Genomic DNA, 20,629 nt, shown 5'->3' on the forward strand with positions numbered 1-20,629 from the left:
GCAATGTTGTGTGGTCCTTGGGTGTTCGCTTGGCTGCTGCTGGACACAAATAGACAGTCAGGAATGTACAGTCGACTCCTGGACTCATGTTCATTAGGGTGCACAACAGAATAAAAAAGAACATTCGGATCTAGAAACGAAAATGACGTCTCTTATTGGATGAGTTGAAGTAGTCCCTCCCTGTTCCAGTTCGTTTTTCTTCTGTTTGGTGTCTAATGAACACGACCCTGAGTATTGCAGGTCAACAGTCCCATATCAAGTACATTCTCTTGACTTGCTCTGGATATCTGCATGCTCCGGAATGGTTCATTTGCATTCACAGCAGTCCCACGAAATTACATTCATCTTGGTCATGTTTGTTTAGCACACTGTAGCAAAACATTTTTCAACGGAAAACATAAATGAGCATTTGTTATTGGTCAAGTTCAGTAAGTACCTCCCTGGTTCACTCAGTTTTAAAGCATTTTCTTCTGTTTCCTGGAGAACACCACCCAGGAGTGGACTGTCTATCAACTGTCAGAAGCATTTGTGTTGTGAAGCGGCTGGCAGCTGAGCAGGAGTATATTTCCCTCTGCAGGACATACGTTGCAATTGCATGCCTTTAAATGCACCCTAAACCCAGTAGGAAATATTCTGAAATCACAGTCGACTGCTGTTCACAGTAATGGTGGATTATTGCCAGGAAAGAGTCTCTATCGGGTGTCAGTGTGTATGGAGATTGGGTCGTGTTCAGTGTAGGTAGCACAAAAAGTTGCCTTCCGTTTCATGCCCATTGAACAGGACCCAGATCATGTTAGCATGTCTGTTGTGTTTTAAGGAAATGGTGGACTGGTTCAACGCCATCAGAGCAGCCAGATTTCACTACCTACAGGTCGCTTTCCCTGGGGCCCACCACGCTGATGTGAGTCTCTCTCATTATCTCATCATTCTCTCATTAATCCCCCAGTCCCTTCCTCTCTAGTATACACAGCTTTATATACAGCTGGCCTAATTCTGCTCCCTACCCCTTCTCCTTGTCCATAACCCTTCAATGTTTGCATATCCCAGGGGTGCATCTTCCATCATATTGCTTATACCTTATGGATCTGCAAACATGGAAGGCTTAGGGCCAATGGGAAGGGGTAGCGAGGGAATTGGGACTGGCTACACACACCCTCACATGGTCACAGAATAAAACATTTCTCCTTCTTCTCATGTATTCGTCCAGTTGGTGCCAAAGCTAACACGAAACTACATCAAGGAAGGCTACATGGAGAAGACGGGTCCAAAGGTGAAGTCTTTTAATACATACACTTTAGTTACTTACACTTTAGTTACTTACACTTTAGTTACTTTGTGACACAGCACTTAATGCTTCTAACTTCATCAGCCCATCAGGTTTCACTGCGAATGGGGTTTAATTTGTACCACACAAACCTACCGCATTAATAATGGCCATGTACAACCGCAGCCAAGTATATTTTCAGGGCCTGTGAGCTGAATGCTTGCCTTGTACTGCTTGGTGTGGATAATGTATTGTTATTCCAGTATGTGATCCTGTATGTAAGCAAAGAAAGCCATTAGTTAAGAGAGTACAATAATAGTGCATTATCACAGTTGTAAATAACGTTTCTTCATTAAAGAGGTTATACGGTTCTTTTCTGTCTGGGGGGGGGGGGGGGGGGGGGCTCTGGAACTAAGAGGTGTCCCCTAAATAGACAGACATATTGCCCAGAAATGACCTCATTGGACAGAAAGACAATATATTTAGGTGAATCATTAACAACTGAACTTCTGTACAGCCTCTTTAATTCCTTCAACCTCTGTGCTTCCTGTTTCCCTCTTACAGCACACAGAGGGCTTCAAGAAGAGATGGTTCACTATGGATGACAGGAGACTCATGTACTTCAAGGGTCCTCTGGTAAGATAGTCAGTGGGTGAATGAGGTGCCATGTCATATGGGTCAAAGAGATGGTGCTGTACCATTTCAGTACTATTAGTAACACTTTATTTAGGGCTTACGGTTCAACAGGCTCCAAAATGACTGATAACAGCTCTGATTGATAATAAATGCATAATACCCATTAAAAGCAGTTCATTGGTTCTTATGACAAGTCATATAAAGCAGTATGGCACTTATAGTACAGTGGTACTGAACTAATGTTATTTGCATGTCATATTATGCAAACAAACATACCCAAATGATTTATTGGACCTCATATACAATGTGGCTGGTCAGACAAACACATTACACACGTAACAGGTGCACACAGACACAGTCTTGTATAACTAACCTTTTGGGGACACACAGTTCAGTCCCATTCAAAATCCTATTTTCTCTAACCTCTAACCCTAAACTTAACCCTAACCCATACCCTTACCCTAACCAAACAACCTAACCTTTACCCTTAATCTAACCCTAACCCTAAAATGAACCCTAGCTCCTAACCCTGAACCTAAACCTAATTCTAACCCTGACACTAATTCTAACCTTAACCCTAAACCCCCTAGAAATAGCATTTGACCTTGTGGGAACTAACAAAATGTCCCCAGTTGGTCAAATTTTGGTTTGTTTACTATTCTTATGGAGACTTCTGGTCCCCACAAGTATAGTTAAACACGTTCACACACACACACACCTCTCCCCCTCTCCCACACACTGAGTCTCCTCTCTGTTTCTTTGTGAGGATGCCTATGCGCGCGGTGAGGTGTTCATTGGTAGTAAGGAGAACAGCTACACTGTGCTCCCCGGACTTCCCCCATCCACCCAGGGCTACCACTGGCAGTTTGGCATCACCATAGTAACACCCGACAGGAAGTTCCTGTTTACGTGCGAGACCGAGGAGGAGCAGCAGGATTGGATGGCTGCCTTTCAGGGTTTGGTGAATCGACCTATGCTGCCCCAGGAATATGCAGGTAACCATTCACATGGCTCTACCCAGGATTTGTCCAAGGAAAACATATACATTTTCTACATTTAGCAGACAATCTTATCCAGAGCGACTTATAAGAGAAATTAGGGTTAAGTGCCTTGCTCAAGGACATATAGACAGATTTTCCCACTAGTCGGCATGGGGATTCGAGCCAGCGTCCTTTTGATTACTGGCCCAACACTCTTAACCGCTAGGCTACCTGCTGCCCCTTAGTTGAATAATATTTGGGGTCTTTTACTATGGGTGATATGTTGAGTAAGGTGTCCAGCATACTAATAGTGACCTAATCACCTTCCGTTGGTGGATATTTCTCGCTAATACATGTGATGCCCTTCTGCTGATTGGTGAATTGACAGCTATATGCTTCCACTGAGTTCATGGCAGTAGAGGCTATGACAGTTTATGTGGAGCTGAACCACTCTATTTTACACAGTTGATTTCTCCTGGTACCTGGTTAAGTGACTGATTTAGTCTCTCTCTCTCTCACTCTCTAGTGGAGGCCAACTTTAAGCACAAGCCCTGAGAAGAGGAGGACAATAAGGAAAAAGAGGAAGGCTGGACATATCCTCTGGATGAAGACAGACAAATAGGATCCTTCTCCTCCTCATAAGGAGAAAAATATATATACAATTAAGGATAAACCACACAGAGCAGTAAAAGAGGAGGGAGAGAGGACTACAGAGTGTGGTGTTACTGTCCTGTTGCCATACTCCTCGACTCCGCCTTACCCCAAATCCTGCCCATATATAAGGAACAAAAATATAAACGCAACAGGCAACAATTTCAACGATTTTACAGAGATCATTAGTCAATTGAAATAAATAAATTAGGCCCTAATCTATGGATTTCATGACTGGGCAGGGGCGCAGCCATGGGAGGCCTGGGAGGGCACAGGCCCACCCACTTGGGAGCCCAGCCAATCAGAATTTGTTTTTCCCCACAAAAGGGCTTTATTACAGACAGAAATACTCCTCCATTTCATCACCCGCAGGTGAAAAAGACGGATGTGGAGGTCCTGGGCTGGCGTGGTTGTGAGGCTGGTTGGACATACTGGCAAATTCTCTAAAACAACGTTGGAGATGGCTTATGGTAGAGAAATGAACATTCAATTCACTGGCAACAGCTCTGGTGGACGTTCCTGCAGTTAACATGCCAATTGCATGGTCCCTTAAAACTTGAGAGATCTGTGCCATTGTGTTGTGTGAGAAAAGTGCACATTTTAGATTGGCCTTTTATTGTCCCCAGCACAAGGTGCCCCTGTGTAATGATCATGCTGTTTAACCATCTTCTTTATATCCCACACCTGTCAGGTGGATGGATTATCTTGGCAAAGGAGAAATGCTCACTAACAGGGATGTTAACAAATGTGTGCACAAAATTGGAGAGAAATAAGCTTTCTGTTCATATGGAACATTTCTGGGATCTTTTATTTCAGCTCATGAAACATGGGACCATATTGCATTTATATTTTTGTTCAGTATAGTTGGAAAGAGAGCCCAGAATTATGTTGACCTCCTTAACTCATAGGAAGTCCCACCAAGTTGACTACATACCCTTTGTCACGTTCCTGACCTATTTATGTTAGTTTGTTATGTGTGTTAGTTGGTCAGGACGTGAGGTTGGGTGGGCATTCTATGTTTTCTGTTTCTGTGTTGGTTTTGGGTTGCCTGGTATGGCTCTTAATTAGAGGCAGGTGTTTGGCGTTCCTCTAATTAAGAGTCATATTTAGGTAGGCGTTGTCACAGTGTTCGTTGTGGGTGATTGTCTTCCGTGTCTGTGTAATTGTTTGCACCATACGGGACTGTTACGGTTTGTTCGGTTTGTGTAGTCTAATTGTCCTATTCGTGCGTTCTTCTTGTTTTGATGTAAGTTCGTCGTATAGGTCTGTCTACACCGTTTTGTTGTTTTGTTAGTTTATACAAGTTCGTGTCTATGTTAAACGTTTGTAGCCTGTGTGTGCACATCGTTTATTTAGGTTCACGATCGTTTTCTTGTTTTGTTAAATAAATATGTGTTCAAACTTCAGTGCGCCTTGGTTCCCTCAATACTCCTCCTCTTACGAAGATGAAGAGGAGGAGGACCGCCGTTACACCCTTCAATGGCGCTGCTGGTGCTGAGTGATTAGTGCTTTTTGAGGTCGGTTCGGTTTCGGTTAGATAAGAAAATAATCAAGTATTTTTTACATTAAATGCGCTATTCATAATGTGGGTTGAATACTGTAACAACACAGAATAAAACAAATTAATAAAATTCCCATGAAGGTAGTGACTGACCATTACTGCTTATCACTTTTATTACCCATCATTTATTCACATTACTTTAATCAAATATTAAATTGTGTATTACATTTGTTTCATTTGATTACTTTATTATTTCATTCCAAGTCATCATTTCATCTCTATAGAGCTGCTGCCTATGCTGTCTGACAAAATCCCAATTTTAGTAGTTCTTTAAAGTAAATAAGGCATATTTTATGACTGCTGAATACCAACTATCAATCACTTAGATCATGTATGTTCAGGTAGACATACCTTGTGAAGCAGCAGCTGCTCTCTATATCACCTCACGATCACACATTCTTCTGTCTCTTCCATAGCAGTTGTAAAAGAAACACAAATAGGACAAGAAGATTCGCAATGGATTATGGTCATTGTAGTTAATTACCATGTTTTATGCACTAAACTATGTAGAATATTAGCCCTGTTGGAAACTACAACTCCCTACTATATTGCACAGTTCAGGCTGTATGCAATTTATCTCTAGAGAAACTGTGTAACCCGAACAAAATGGAATTCAAATCATTTAACCGATGTCGTCAATTAGTTGTTTAATAAACGAAAAATAACCGTCATTTCGATTAATCGCTCAGCACTAGGCGCTGCACATGATAAAACAGATTTTCTGGCAAGTGCACCCTCTATTCATCTCTATGACCCTGCCTCATGTATCTCCAGACTCAGCTTTGTGCCAACTCCACCCTCTTAGTCACTTTATCTTTCTGCGTCGTTGGACTCAGGAGTACATCTGAAATGGCACCTTGTTCCCTATAAAGCACCTTTATAGGGCTCTGCTAGTAGTAGTACACTATAGGGAACAGGGGGCCATTTCATACAAATCAGAATCACCATTATTCACCAAGTACATTTACACATACCCAGAATGTGCCTTGGTGCTGCCAGCAGTAGACAATATACACACAGAATACAGACACATAGACATCGGAACAGTAACCATAAAACATCACACTGGAGTATAGGCTGATTACAGTGGGAATAGACCATTTACAGAGGGGCTATATCTATATAAGCAGAGGGAGGGATCCTGCTGTGGATACTGTGGTGTACAGAGGTGTACATAGTGCAAAGGCAGTATAGTGCAGATTAGTATTTGAGGTCATTGATGAGAAGGTTCAGTAAATCGGCCCAATGCAAAGTCATATGAATGTTCTCCTAACTGTCCTACAGTTGTTGTGAGAAAATAACTTGACCATTTACAAAAGAGATACAGCTGGTATATGTGTAATGTTGGCTCCTGGACTGATTGTACGAGTGTGATGTGGACCTTGTTTGTTAAATGACATGATATGCTAACCTGGTCCCAGATCTGTTAATGCGGTCTTGACAAGTGCTATGGCCATTCTCAAGTTGGCAAAACCGCACTAACAGATCTGGGACCAAGCTAATGGTATGCTGCTTTGATAGTTGATAGTGAATATTTTCCTTCTTCTCTTTTGAGACTGGACTGAATAATACATTTCAAGGCCAGTGGGAACTGACTGAATGTGATAGGGCCATTTTGTGTCTCTAGTGAATAATAACTGCTCTGTCTCTCTAGTCGTTTCCAAAACAGACATTGATACTGTGGATGTATTTCCTTGTTCATTTCTTTGTATTGGTGCAGATGTATATTCATTTATTTATTGCTTTGTGTTGTGAAGCTTAACATTCTGACAAGCACTGCAGGTACAGAAACCAAATTTTGTATTTTATAGCTGTAAATGACTAAATTTGAAAGGGAGAATTGTGAATTACTTGAATAGGTTTCTCCAGTGAAGAAATACTATTTAATATGTCAGTTGATGTTATGGGCCCTGTTCAAATACTTCAGAAATACTATTTAATATGTCAGTTGATGTTATGGGCCCTGTTCAAATACTTCAGAAATACTATTTAATATGTCAGTTGATGTTATGGGCCCTGTTCAAATACTTCAGAAATACTATTTTATATGTCAGTTGATGTTATGGGCCCTGTTCAAATACTTCAGAAATACTATTTAATATGTCAGTTGACGTTATGGGCCCTGTTCCAATACTTCAGAAATTGCTCATCTAAAAGGAAAACATGGAAGGATGAATTTCTAAAGTATTCTAATATGTCTTTTTGGTATCCTGGCTACAGGTTCTATCCATATATTGTAACTTATCTTTACCAGCAGAGGGAGACAAAGTCAAAACTATGAACACACTCTTATTCTGATTTTTACATGGGGAGAATCTCAATTGGATTTGCTCGACTCCTCGCGTCCTCTACGCCGCCCTCTCCTGGTGGAAAACGTGGACACAAATGTGTTTGTATTAAATTAGACTTCCCTTCACTCGTGCACCATCAGTTAGAGTGGAATCCCAAAATATCTGTAAAGTGTTAAAAAGAAATGTAGCCAGACATTTTATAGACAACAGATTTAGTAGCATATAGTTTTAAACGTGAGCATGCGTTTCTCTTCCGAGAAGAAAATAGCTGATTTTGTGGCGGATTTCAAAGCGCTTCTACGATACGGAGCCGAGAGGATATATTTGTGCTTCCTCGCTGGGAGAAGGCTATTGAGGACACTACTCCGTTCGCCTATTAACAAATTGACACTCGACCCATAAAACGAAAAGAGGTCGCCATATGTAGACCTCTTTTCGTTTTATGGGTCATGAAAGAGAAAAGTACTTAGGATTCGAGAAGAGGACAGACTTTCCCAATTGAGAAACTCCCATGACTTTAAATGTGTTCTTTTTAAGTGACAAAGAGAGATTGAGACACATTGGATTAGATCAAGAGTCCCAAGTATTTTGTTGTCATCTTTATTGTATTGAACTTTAATTTGAGAAGAAAGTCGTTGCACACTGAAAAGTAGTAAAACATCTCATGAAGGTATAACAATACATTGTCTGAACATCTAATTTCAAGTTATGTAAATACTGTACATTTAATATTCTGCTTCTATGGATGTTGATGGTAATACACTGAAAGAACATGAAGGATCTTTGTGAAATACTGATTATTAACCGAGAACTGATAAAAGATGAGAATCAAACAACATGACATCTTCATTTGTGGTTAAGAAAGAAAATAAAAATAATGTCATGTAAATACAAAAAATCCTTGAAGATTTTCAAAAGATATGACCCTGATTAAACATTTAAAGATGACAAACACTTTATATACATAACATTCACCATATACATATATTACAAAAAATAGGCAGCAAAAGAGTATTGATGATTCAAACATGAAACAATAGCCTAGTCATAAAGATATTGCAACATATTATTGGTTTCCCCTTTCTTCGTTATTGTATATTTCGTTCCAAATTACTGTACAACACTTTAGACAAAATTCACAAAAAAATGCTTTTATTTGCTTCATTTGAGTTCTCTCTATGTAACGGATGTGAAATGGCTAGTTAGTTAGCGGGTACGCGCTAGTAGCATTTCAATCAGTTACGTCACTTGCTCTGAGACTTAAGTAGGGTTTCCCCTTGCTCTGCAAGGGCCGTGGCTTTTGTGGAGCAATGGGTAACGACGCTTCGTGGGTGTCAGTTGTTGATGTGTGCAGAGGGTCCCTGGTTCGCGCCCGTGTCGGGGCGAGGGGATGGTTTAAAGTTATACTGTTACATTGGTGCCGTGACCCTGGTTGCTGCGGAAAAAGGAGGAGGTTGAAAGGGGGGTGAGTGTAACGGATGTGAAATGGCTAGTTAGTTAGCGGGTACGCGCTAGTAGCATTTCAATCAGTTACGTCACTTGCTCTGAGACTTAAGTAGGGTTTCCCCTTGCTCTGCAAGGGCCGTGGCTTTTGTGGAGCGATGGGTAACGACGCTTCGTGGGTGTCAGTTGTTGATGTGTGCAGAGGGTCCCTGGTTCGCGCCTGTGTCGGGGCGAGGGGATGGTTTAAAGTTATACTGTTACATCTAGGTTCAAAGCTTCGTTATCAAGCTAGGTCTACACTTAACACAACTACAAGAGATCTACGGACCGAAGGCTCAACCAAACATTTACTGGCAGGAAAAGCCAATTTAAATAAATTCAAGATTTTGTACATCGTAATAAGTATTTTTCCACCAGAAAAATAGATGTATGCATTAACCATAATCTATTTCTAAAACTGTATTTACTTTAGATTTGTTGGACTTCAGAGTGATTTTGAAATTGCCACTGAATTCAAATCTGCCTTTATTTTGATTGACAGGTAAGACACTACAATTCTAACATTTTCCATCAATGTCTTAACTTTAACATTGAATATACATTTCACTACATTCGCTTCTGGGTGATCTTTAGCAAAATGCTTGTTATAAATGAATACTACTGTAGGAGATTAGAATGCTGGTGAGTTGAAGTTGGCTGAAAAGGCCTGAACATACGATTTACTGATGTAGAATCTTAAATTTGATCACTCTTTGTCGCTGAGAATTTTCCTGCATAACAGGAAAAGCAAATGTGTAATGTATTCAAGGTTTAAAAAGGCTTCTAAAGATTGTAATTTCCACTTTAAAATGTCAGACTTTAAAATGTATCAACCCCTACAAAAATGTCCATTAATTTTAAATCACATAATAATACACATTTCCTGTTGCTGCTGGATTATTTTCCTGCGGTCAAGAACTGGCTCAAATTAAGATCCTACATCTGTACTGTGATACTGAGCCAGCCTGACAACTGACAATGACCTGACTACACATTCGACTACATACAATATATACATTCATCCAGATACTGTACAGGAATACATTCATACAATGAGCTCTGCAAGACATTCTCACTTTTCCTTTTCTTATTATGAACACGTTGGATCAAGCAGGAGAAGTGACAGCTGAGTTTAACCGAGTAAGACAGTGATGGGGATTTATTCAGTTATAGGGGATATAAGTGGTGTCCCAATAAACATATTTTTCCTGAAGTGTGCACTTGTTCACTACTTACCACAAATATAAAAGCATTGGATTGGTGGAGGTATGGGCTAGTTTCCATCATGTTTTTTCTATACCAATCATACTAACCCTTTCAGATCAGTGAAGGGAAGTAAACAAGTGCACACTTTGTGAGAAAGGAGTGATAATTGGGACATAGCCCAGGATATATACAGTGATAGGAAGGTAGACTGCAAGGGTCATGGGGTCAACCAGGGATAATTATAATATTTGATTAAACTTTTATAGTGCTTTTCATTACAGACAGAATCTCAAGGTGCTTGTTAAGCAAAAAAATCATCAAAAAGTCATTTAAAAAGAAATAGGCTAAAACAGTAGCTAGATCAGCTAGTTTGAGTGGTTCTAGATCAGCTAGTTTGAGTGGTTCTAGATCAGCTAGTTTGAGTGGTTCTAGATCAGCTAGTTTGAGTGGTTCTAGATCAGCTAGTTTGAGTGGTTCTAGATCAGCTAGTTTGAGTGGTTCTAGATCAGCTAGTTTGAGTGGTTCTAGATCAGCTAGTTTGAGGGGTTCTAGATCAGCTAGTTTGAGTGGTTCTAGATCAGCTAGTTTGAGTGGTTCTAGATCAGCTAGTTTGAGTGGTTCTAGATCAGCTAGTTTGAGTGGTTCTAGATCAGCTAGTTTGAGTGGTTCTAGATCAGCTAGTTTGAGTGGTTCTAGATCAGCTAGTTTGAGTGGTTCTAGATCAGCTAGTTTGAGTGGTTCTAGATCAGCTAGTTTGAGTGGTTCTAGATCAGCTAGTTTGAGTGAGCTAGACGGGCAGCTGCGGTCATGAGAGATTCTGGAAGCGCATAGCCAGATGGTCAATGATAAGAGGTTGTCAGTCAGAGATAAGGTTAAATACAGGGGTCAGTAGGGTAATGCGGAGTGGTCCAGGAAATTGTACACTATCTGGCTCGAAGGACCATGAAAATGACCAGTTAGGCCGAATTTGAAGATCTCACAGGGACTAGGAGGATTTTATGCATGGAGGAATTTATGCATGGAGGTTTACAGTCAGTCATTCTATGGGTAATAGAGGGTACAGACAGTCAAAAAGTTAACAGGGTCAGACAGTCATGGGGTTAACAGGGTCAGACAGTCATGGGGTTAACAGGGTCAGACAGTCATGGGGTTAACAGGGTCAGAGAGTCTTGGGGTTAACAGGGTCAGACAGTCATGGGGTTAACAGGGTCAGACAGTCATGGGGTTAACAGGGTCAGACAGTCATGGGGTTAACAGGGTCAGACTAGGTTAACAGGGTCAGAGAGTCATAGGGTTATTAGGGTCAGACAGTCATGGGGTTAACAGGGTCAGACAGTCTTAGGGTTAATAGGGTCAGACAGTCATGGGGTTAACAGGGTCAGACAGTCATGGGGTTAACAGGGTCAGACAGTCATGGGGTTAACAGGGTCAGACAGTCATGGGGTAAACAGGGTCAGACAGTCATGGGGTAAACAGGGTCAGACAGTCATGGGGTTAACAGGATCAGACAGTCATGGGGTTAACAGGGTTAGACAGTCATGGGGTTAACAAGGTCAGACAGTCACGGGGTTAACAGGGTCAGACAGTCACGGGGTTAACAGGGTCAGACAGTCACAGGGTAAACAGGGCCAGACAGTCACGGGGTTAACAGGGTAAGACCGTCACGGGGTTAACAGGGTCAGACCGTCACGGGGTTAACAGGGTCAGACAGTCACAGGGTTAACAGGGTCAGACAGTCACAGGGTTAACAGGGTCAGACAGTCACGGGGTTAACAGGGTCAGACAGTCACGGGGTTAACAGGGTCAGACAGTCACGGGGTTAACAGGGTCAGACAGTCACGGGGTTAACAGGGTCAGACAGTCACGGGGTTAACAGGGTCAGACAGTCACGGGGTTAACAGGGTCAGACAGTCACGGGGTTAACAGGGTCAGACAGTCATGGATTAACAGGGTCAGACAGTCATGGATTAACAGGGTCAGACAGTCATAGGGTTAACATGGTCAGACCGTCACAGGGTTAACAGGGTCAGACAGTCATGATCAGACAGTCATGGAGTTAACAGGGTCAGACAGTCATGGGGTTAACAGGGTCAGACCGTCACGGGGTTAACAGGGTCAGACAGTCATGATCAGACAGTCATGGGGTTAACATGGTCAGACAGTCATAGGGTTAACATGGTCAGACAGTCATAGGGTTAACATGGTCAGACAGTCATGGGGTTAACAGGGTCAGACAGTCACGGGGTTAACAGGGTCAGACAGTCACGGGGTTAACAGGGTCAGACAGCCATGGGGTTAACAGGGTCAGACAGTCACAGGGTTAACAAGGTCAGACAGTCACAGGGTTAACAGGGTCAGACAGTCACAGGGTTAACAGGGTCAGACAGTCATGGTCAGACAGTCATGGGGTTAACAGGGTCAGATAGTCATAGGGTTAACAGGTTCAGACAGTCATGGGGTTAACAGGGTCAGACAGTCATGGGGTTAACAGGGTCAGACAGTCATGGGGTTAACAGGGTCCGACTAGGTTAACAGGGTCAGACAGTCATAGGGTTAACAGGGTCAGACAGTCATGGGGTTAACAGGGTCAGACAGTCATGGGGTTAACAGGGTCAGACAGTCATAGGGTTAATAGGGTCAGACAGTCATGGGGTTAACAGGGTCAGACAGTCTTAGGGTTAATAGGGTCAGACAGTCATGGGGTTAACAGGGTCAGACAGTCATGGGGTTAACAGGGTGAGACAGTCATGGGGTTAACAGGGTCAGACAGTCACGGGGTTAACAGGGTCAGACAGTCATGGGGTTAACAGGGTCAGACTAGGTTAACAGGGTCAGACTAGGTTAACAGGGTCAGACAGTCACGGGGTTAACAGGGTCAGACAGTCACGGGGTTAACAGGGTCAGACAGTCATGGGGTTAACAGGGTCAGACAGTCATGGGGTTAACAGGGTCAGACAGTCATGGGGTTAACAGGGTCAGACAGTCACGGGGTTAACAGGGTCAGACAGTCATGGGGTTAACAGGGTCAGACAGCCATGGGGTTAACAGGGTCAGAGAGTCATGGGGTTAACAGGGTCAGACAGTCATGGGGTTAACAGGGTCAGACAGTCATGGGGTTAACAGGGTCAGACAGTCATGGGGTTAACAGGGTCCGACTAGGTTAACAGGGTCAGACAGTCATAGGGTTAATAGGGTCAGACAGTCATGGGGTTAACAGGGTCAGACAGTCTTAGGGTTAATAGGGTCAGACAGTCATGGGGTTAACAGGGTCAGACAGTCATGGGGTTAACAGGGTCAGACTAGGTTAACAGGGTCAGACAGTCATAGGGTTAATAGGGTCAGACAGTCATGGGGTTAACAGGGTCAGACAGTCTTAGGGTTAATAGGGTCATACAGTCATGGGGTTAACAGGGTCAGACAGTCACGGGGTTAACAGGGTCAGACAGTCATGGGGTTAACAGGGTCAGACTAGGTTAACAGGGTCAGACTAGGTTAACAGGGTCAAACAGTCATGGGGTTAACAGGGTCAGACAGTCATGGGGTTAACAGGGTCAGACAGTCATAGGGTTAACAGGTTCAGACAGTCATGGGGTTAACAGGGTCAGACAGTCATGGGGTTAACAGGGTCAGACAGTCATGGGGTTAACAGGGTCCGACTAGGTTAACAGGGTCAGACAGTCATAGGGTTAACAGGGTCAGACAGTCATGGGGTTAACAGGGTCAGACAGTCATGGGGTTAACAGGGTCAATAGGGTGTGACCCTGTTAACCCCATGACTGTCTGACCCTGTTAACCCCATGACTGTCTGACCCTGTTAACCCTATGACTGTCTGACCCTGTTAACCTAGTCGGACCCTGTTAACCCCATGACTGTCTGACCCTGTTAACCCCATGACTGTCTGACCCTGTTAACCCCATGACTGTCTGAACCTGTTAACCCTATGACTGTCTGACCCTGTTAACCCCATGACTGTCTGACCCTGTTAACCCCATGACTGTTTGACCCTGTTAACCTAGTCTGACCCTGACAGTCATGGTCAGACAGTCATGGGGTTAACAGGGTCAGACAGTCACGGGGTTAACAGGGTCAGACAGTCACGGGGTTAACAGGGTCAGACAGCCATGGGGTTAACAGGGTCAGACAGTCACAGGGTTAACAGGGTCAGACAGTCATGGTCAGACAGTCATGGGGTTAACAGGGTCAGATAGTCATAGGGTTAACAGGGTCAGACAGTCATGGGGTTAACAGGGTCAGACAGTCATGGGGTTAACAGGGTCAGACAGTCATGGGGTTAACAGGGTCCGACTAGGTTAACAGGGTCAGACAGTCATAGGGTTAATAGGGTCAGACAGTCATGGGGTTAACAGGGTCAGACAGTCATAGGGTTAATAGGGTCAGACAGTCATGGGGTTAACAGGGTCAGACAGTCTTAGGGTTAATAGGGTCAGACAGTCATGGGGTTAACAGGGTCAGACAGTCATGGGGTTAACAGGGTCAGACAGTCATGGGGTTAACAGGGTGAGACAGTCATGGGGTTAACAGGGTCAGACAGTCACGGGGTTAACAGGGTCAGACAGTCACGGGGTTAACAGGGTCAGACAGTCACGGGGTTAACAGGGTCAGACAGTCACGGGGTTAACAGGGTCAGACTAGGTTAACAGGGTCAGACTAGGTTAACAGGGTCAGACAGTCACGGGGTTAACAGGGTCAGACAGTCATGGGGTTAACAGGGTCAGACAGTCATGGGGTTAACAGGGTCAGACAGTCATGGGGTTAACAGGGTCAGACAGTCATGGGGTTAACAGGGTCAGACAGTCATGGGGTTAACAGGGTCAGACAGTCATGGGGTTAACAGGGTCAGACAGTCACGGGGTTAACAGGGTCAGACAGTCATGGGGTTAACAGGGTCAGACAGCCATGGGGTTAACAGGGTCAGACAGTCATGGGGTTAACAGGGTCAGACAGTCATGGGGTTAACAGGGTCAGACAGTCATGGGGTTAACAGGGTCAGACAGTCATGGGGTTAACAGGGTCAGACAGTCATGGGGTTAACAGGGTCAGACAGTCATGGGGTTAACAGGGTCCGACTAGGTTAACAGGGTCAGACAGTCATAGGGTTAATAGGGTCAGACAGTCATGGGGTTAACAGGGTCAGAAAGTCTTAGGGTTAATAGGGTCAGACAGTCATGGGGTTAACAGGGTCAGACAGTTATGGGGTTAACAGGGTCAGACAGTCATGGGGTTAACAGGGTCAGACAGTCATGGGGTTAACAGGGTCAGACAGTCATGGGGTTAACAGGGTCAGACAGTCATGGGGTTAACAGGGTCAGACAGTCATGGGGTTAACAGGGTCAGACAGTCATGGGGTTAACAGGGTCCGACTAGGTTAACAGGGTCAGACAGTCATAGGGTTAATAGGGTCAGACAGTCATGGGGTTAACAGGGTCAGAAAGTCTTAGGGTTAATAGGGTCAGACAGTCATGGGGTTAACAGGGTCAGACAGTTATGGGGTTAACAGGGTCAGACAGTCATGGGGTTAACAGGGTCAGACAGTCATGGGGTTAACAGGGTCAGACAGTCACGGGGTTAACAGGGTCAGACAGTCATGGGGTTAACAGGGTCAGACTAGGTTAACAGGGTCAGACAGTCATGGGGTTAACAGGGTCAGACAGTCATGGGGTTAACAGGGTCAGACAGTCATGGGGTTAACAGGGTCAGACAGTCATGGGGTTAACAGGGTCAGACAGTCATGGGGTTAACAGGGTCAGACAGTCATATGGTTAACAGGGTCAGACAGTCATAGGGTTAACATGGTCAGACAGTCATAGGGTTAACAGGGTCAGACAGTCATGGGGTTAACAGGGTCAGACCGTCACAGGGTTAACAGGGTCAGACAGTCATGGGGTTAACAGGGTCAGACAGCCATGGGGTTAACAGGGTCAGACAGTCACAGGGTTAACAGGGTCAGACAGTCACAGGGTTAACAGGGTCAGACAGTCATGGGGTTAACAGGGTCAGATAGTCATAGGGTTAACAGGGTCAGACAGTCATGGGGTTAACAGGGTCAGACAGTCATGGGGTTAACAGGGTCAGACAGTCATGGGGTTAACAGGGTCTGACTAGGTTAACAGGGTCAGACAGGCATAGGGTTAATAGGGTCAGACAGTCATAGGGTTAATAGGGTCAGACAGTCATGGTGTTAACAGGGTCAGACAGTCTTAGGGTTAATAGGGTCAGACAGTCATGGGGTTAACAGGGTCAGACAGTCATGGGGTTAACAGGGTGAGACAGTCATGGGGTTAACAGGGTCAGACAGTCATGGGGTTAACAGGGTCAGACAGTCATGGTCAGACAGTCATGGGGTTAACAGGGTCAGATAGTCATAGGGTTAACAGGTTCAGACAGTCATGGGGTTAACAGGGTCAGACAGTCATGGGGTTAACAGGGTCAGACAGTCATGGGGTTAACAGGGTCAGACAGTCATGGGGTTAACAGGGTCAGACAGTCATGGGGTTAACAGGGTCAGACAGTCATAGGGTTAACAGGGTCAGACAGTCATAGGGTTAACATGGTCAGACAGTCATAGGGTTAACAGGGTCAGACAGTCATGGGGTTAACAGGGTCAGACCGTCACAGGGTTAACAGGGTCAGACAGTCATGGGGTTAACAGGGTCAGACAGCCATGGGGTTAACAGGGTCAGACAGTCACAGGGTTAACAGGGTCAGACAGTCACAGGGTTAACAGGGTCAGACAGTCATGGGGTTAACAGGGTCAGATAGTCATAGGGTTAACAGGGTCAGACAGTCATGGGGTTAACAGGGTCAGACAGTCATGGGGTTAACAGGGTCAGACAGTCATGGGGTTAACAGGGTCTGACTAGGTTAACAGGGTCAGACAGGCATAGGGTTAATAGGGTCAGACAGTCATAGGGTTAATAGGGTCAGACAGTCATGGTGTTAACAGGGTCAGACAGTCTTAGGGTTAATAGGGTCAGACAGTCATGGGGTTAACAGGGTCAGACAGTCATGGGGTTAACAGGGTGAGACAGTCATGGGGTTAACAGGGTCAGACAGTCACGGGGTTAACAGGGTCAGACTAGGTTAACAGGGTCAGACAGTCATGGGGTTAACAGGGTCAGACAGTCATGGGGTTAACAGGGTCAGACAGTCATGGGGTTAACAGGGTCAGACAGTCATGGGGTTAACAGGGTCAGACAGTCATGGGGTTAACAGGGTCAGACAGTCTTAGGGTTAATAGGGTCAGACAGTCATGGGGTTAACAGGGTCAGACAGTCATGGGGTTAACAGGGTCAGACTAGGTTAACAGGGTCAGAGAGTCATAGGGTTATTAGGGTCAGACAGTCATGGGGTTAACATGGTCAGACAGTCATAGGGTTAACATGGTCAGACAGTCATGGGGTTAACAGGGTCAGACCGTCACAGGGTTAACAGGGTCAGACAGTCATGGGGTTAACAGGGTCAGACAGTCACAGGGTTAACAGGGTCAGACAGTCACAGGGTTAACAGGGTCAGACAGTCATGGGGTTGACAGGGTCAGATAGTCATGGGGTTAACAGGGTCAGAGTAGGTTAACAGGGTCAGACAGCCGTAGGGTTAACAGTGTCAGACAGCACTGATGGGGTAAGAGTCATGGCTGGATATTGAAGTACATTCACAGATGCAGAAGGAGGTGGAGCAGTGGGTCCCAGAAAACAGGAGGAGAGAGAAAGGAGAGGAAAAGAGAGAGGTGAAGAGAGACGGAAGAGAGGTGAGGAGAGAGACGCCTCACAGATAACCTTAGAATATGGACATAATGGATTCTTTCAGAGGGCATAGAGAGGACAAAGGAAGGGCAAACTGTGTGGTTAGTGACGTAGGTATATCTCGCACATGACTGGCTCTCTATCTCACAGGCTGAGGCCGCAGGTAGTCATATAACATCATCTTTTATGAGTGTAATACATCTGACGTGGAGCAAGACACGAGCTAGCACGCACACACGCACACACACAGAGAGTGATCTAACATGCACATCCAGCACTCTTCATCTCCTTGTTGACGTAGTCCTGAAGCTTAAACTTGGGCTCGTTGGGCTCCTTCATAGACCTGTGCTTCAGCTCTCTGAGAGAGAAAGGAAGAGATGAGTAGGGGGAGGAAAAGAGACAAAGAGATGGAATGGAGTGAGAAGTCGAGTAGGAGGAAGTGGAACAGTGTAAATTAATAGAGAGTGAGCAAGAGAGAGTAACTAACCAACTATCCCACTAATCAACACAGTGCTGAAGGCTATAGGACAGGGTCTAGTGGCTAGGGTCTAGTGGCTAGAGGCTAGGGTCTAGTGGCTAGAGCCCAGGGTCTAGAGGCCAAGGTCTAGTGGCTAGAGACCAGGGTCTAGGGTCTAGAGGCCAGGGTCTATTGGCTAGAGCCCTGGGTCTAGGGGCTAGAGGGCAGGGTCTAGAGGCCAGGGTCTAGTGGCTAGAGGCCAGGGTCTAGGGGCTAGAGGCCAGGGTCTAGAGGCCAGGATCTAGGGACCAGAGGCCAGGGTCTAGGGACCAGAGGCCAGGGTCTAGAGGCCAGGGGCTAGGGGCTAGAAGCCAGGGTCTAGCGGCTAGAGGACAGGGTCTAGGGGCTAGAGGACAGGGTCTAAGGGCTAGAGGTCAGGGGCTAGAAGCCAGGGTATAGTGGCTAGAGGCCAGGGTCTAGGGTCTGAAGGCTAGAGGCCAGGGTCTAAGGCTAAATGCCAGGGCCTTGGTGGTGAAGGCTAGAGGCCAGGGTCTAGGGCTAGAGCCCAGGGTATTGGGGATGAAGCCTAGAAGCCAGGGACTGAAGGCTAGAGGCCAGGGTCTAGGGCTAGAGCCCAGGGTATTGAGGCTGAAGGCTAGAAGCCAGGGACTGAAGGCTAGAGGCCAGGGTCTAGGGCTAGAGCCCAGGGTATTGAGACTGAAGGCTAGAAGCCAGGGACTGAAGGCTAGAGGCCAGGGTCTAGAGCTAGAGCCCAGGGTATTGGGGATGAAGCCTAGAAGCCAGGGACTGAAGGCTAGAGCCCAGGGTCTAGGGCTAGAGCCCAGGGTATTGGGGATGAAGCCTAGAAGCCAGGGACTGAAGGCTAGAGGCCAGGGTCTAGGGCTAGAGCCCAGGGTATTGGGGATGAAGCCTAGAAGCCAGGGACTGAAGGCTAGAGGCCAGGGTCTAGGGCTAGAGCCCAGGGTATTGAGTCTGAAGGCTAGAAGCCAGGGACTGGCTTAGACCCGTGCTTCTACACCTGCATTGCTTGCTGTTTGGGTTTTAGGCTGGGTTTCTGTACAGCACTTCGAGATATTAGCTGATGTACGAAGGGCTATATAAAATAAACTTGATTGATTGATTGACTGAAGGCTAGAGGCCAGGGTCTAGGGACTGAAGACTAGAGGCCAGGGTCTAGGAGCTAGAGCCCAGGGACTGAAGGCTAGAGGCCCGGGTCTAGGGACTGAAGGCTAGAGGCCAGGGTCTAGGGACTGAAGGCTAGAGGCCAGGGTCTAGGGACTGAAGGCTAGAGGCCAGGGTCTAGGAGCTAGAGCCCAGGGACTGAAGGCTAGAGGCCAGGGTCTAGGGACTGAAGGCTAGAGGCCAGGGTCTAGGAGCTAGAGCCCAGGGACTGAAGGCTAGAGGCCAAGGTCTAGGGACTGAAGGCTAGAGGCCAGGGTCTAGGAGCTAGAGCCCAGGGACTGAAGGCTAGAGGCCAGGGTCTAGAGGCCAGGGTCTAGGTGCTGAAGACTAAAGGCCAGTGACTGAAGGCTAGAAGCCAGGGACTGAAGGCTCGAGCCCAGGGTCTAGGGTCTAGAGGCCAGGGTCTAGAGGCCAGGGGATAAAGGCTAGAGGCCAGGGGCTGAAGGCTAGAGGCCAGGAGCAAGGGGCTAAAGGCTAGAGGACAGGGGCTAGGGCTTGTTTCTGGACTGGACCCCTGTGTAGTTTCATACTCACTTGGCCACAGCAGTGAAGGCTAACTCCACATTGAGGCCAGACTTTGCACTGGTCTCCATGTATGGAACCCCAAACTCCTGCAGAGAAACAGACAGGCAGGGCATCTTGAGTTGAACACTCCACATTCACATTGTCTTGAGTGTCTTTGTAGCTAGTCTAGAGCAATAGAGATCCTCCCTGATAGCCTGGCGATGGGGTTACTTTGTTGCTAATGGTAACAGTATTAGAGACCATTGTTGCCCCCTAGCAAATGATGTGTGTGTTTTAGGCACAGCAACTAATGACAAAGAATATTGCGCATAAACCCGTATTAACGTTCACCATCAGCACCCTGAAGACACAACAACACAGAGACCCACAGGGAAATCATACAGACACTACAACACATGTGTCCTGGGGTGACTATAGTACTGCTGGGTGTGCACCTTCAGAACCATTCCAATGAGCAGATTGGGATACTAGCTATGTGACTAAGTATTCCTCAGGCAGGGTGTGCGTGGGAGATTTGTCTCAGCATCCAGTTCCATAGTAATGACTAGGCTAATGTGTTCCTCTCTCCAGGTTTACGCTATCAGCCCTAGAGGAATGCACCAGACTGGG

At 45.7% G+C, this 20,629-nt stretch overlaps 2 protein-coding genes and 1 long non-coding RNA gene across 6 annotated transcripts in view; 1 reads left to right on the forward strand and 2 right to left on the reverse strand.

Annotated features, from left to right (window-relative positions):
• The window catches only part of LOC129833874 (arf-GAP with dual PH domain-containing protein 1-like), a 36,987-nt gene extending 32,050 nt beyond the window's left edge, over positions 1 to 4,937 (forward strand). For all 4 annotated transcript variants that reach the window (XM_055898719.1, XM_055898717.1, XM_055898718.1 and 1 more), the window contains 5 exons: positions 818 to 901; positions 1,208 to 1,270; positions 1,829 to 1,900; positions 2,667 to 2,895; positions 3,407 to 4,937. In XM_055898719.1, the coding sequence (XP_055754694.1) occupies positions 818 to 901; positions 1,208 to 1,270; positions 1,829 to 1,900; positions 2,667 to 2,895; positions 3,407 to 3,435 (477 nt within the window). In that variant the 3' untranslated portion in view covers positions 3,436 to 4,937. The remainder of the gene's footprint in view (positions 1 to 817; positions 902 to 1,207; positions 1,271 to 1,828; positions 1,901 to 2,666; positions 2,896 to 3,406) is intronic.
• A 3,030-nt stretch (positions 4,938 to 7,967) lies between these two features.
• On the reverse strand, positions 7,968 to 13,809 carry LOC129833875 (uncharacterized). Its single transcript, XR_008756131.1, has 2 exons — positions 9,088 to 13,809; positions 7,968 to 8,557 (listed from the first exon to the last, which is right to left on the reverse strand). It is a non-coding gene; the product is annotated as an uncharacterized LOC129833875 (long non-coding RNA).
• Positions 13,810 to 14,089: 280 nt separating this feature from the next.
• LOC129833877 (ras-related protein Rab-26-like) overlaps positions 14,090 to 20,629 on the reverse strand; it is a 101,834-nt gene continuing 95,294 nt past the window's right edge. Inside the window, exons 8-9 of the mRNA XM_055898722.1 lie at positions 20,030 to 20,106; positions 14,090 to 18,193 (exon numbers count right to left, since the gene is read on the reverse strand). Of these exons, the coding sequence (XP_055754697.1) occupies positions 18,094 to 18,193; positions 20,030 to 20,106 (177 nt within the window). The 3' untranslated portion in view covers positions 14,090 to 18,093. The remainder of the gene's footprint in view (positions 18,194 to 20,029; positions 20,107 to 20,629) is intronic.

The sequence above is a fragment of the Salvelinus fontinalis genome, chromosome 34, assembly GCF_029448725.1.
Source record: "Salvelinus fontinalis isolate EN_2023a chromosome 34, ASM2944872v1, whole genome shotgun sequence".
NCBI lineage: Eukaryota > Metazoa > Chordata > Actinopteri > Salmoniformes > Salmonidae > Salvelinus > Salvelinus fontinalis.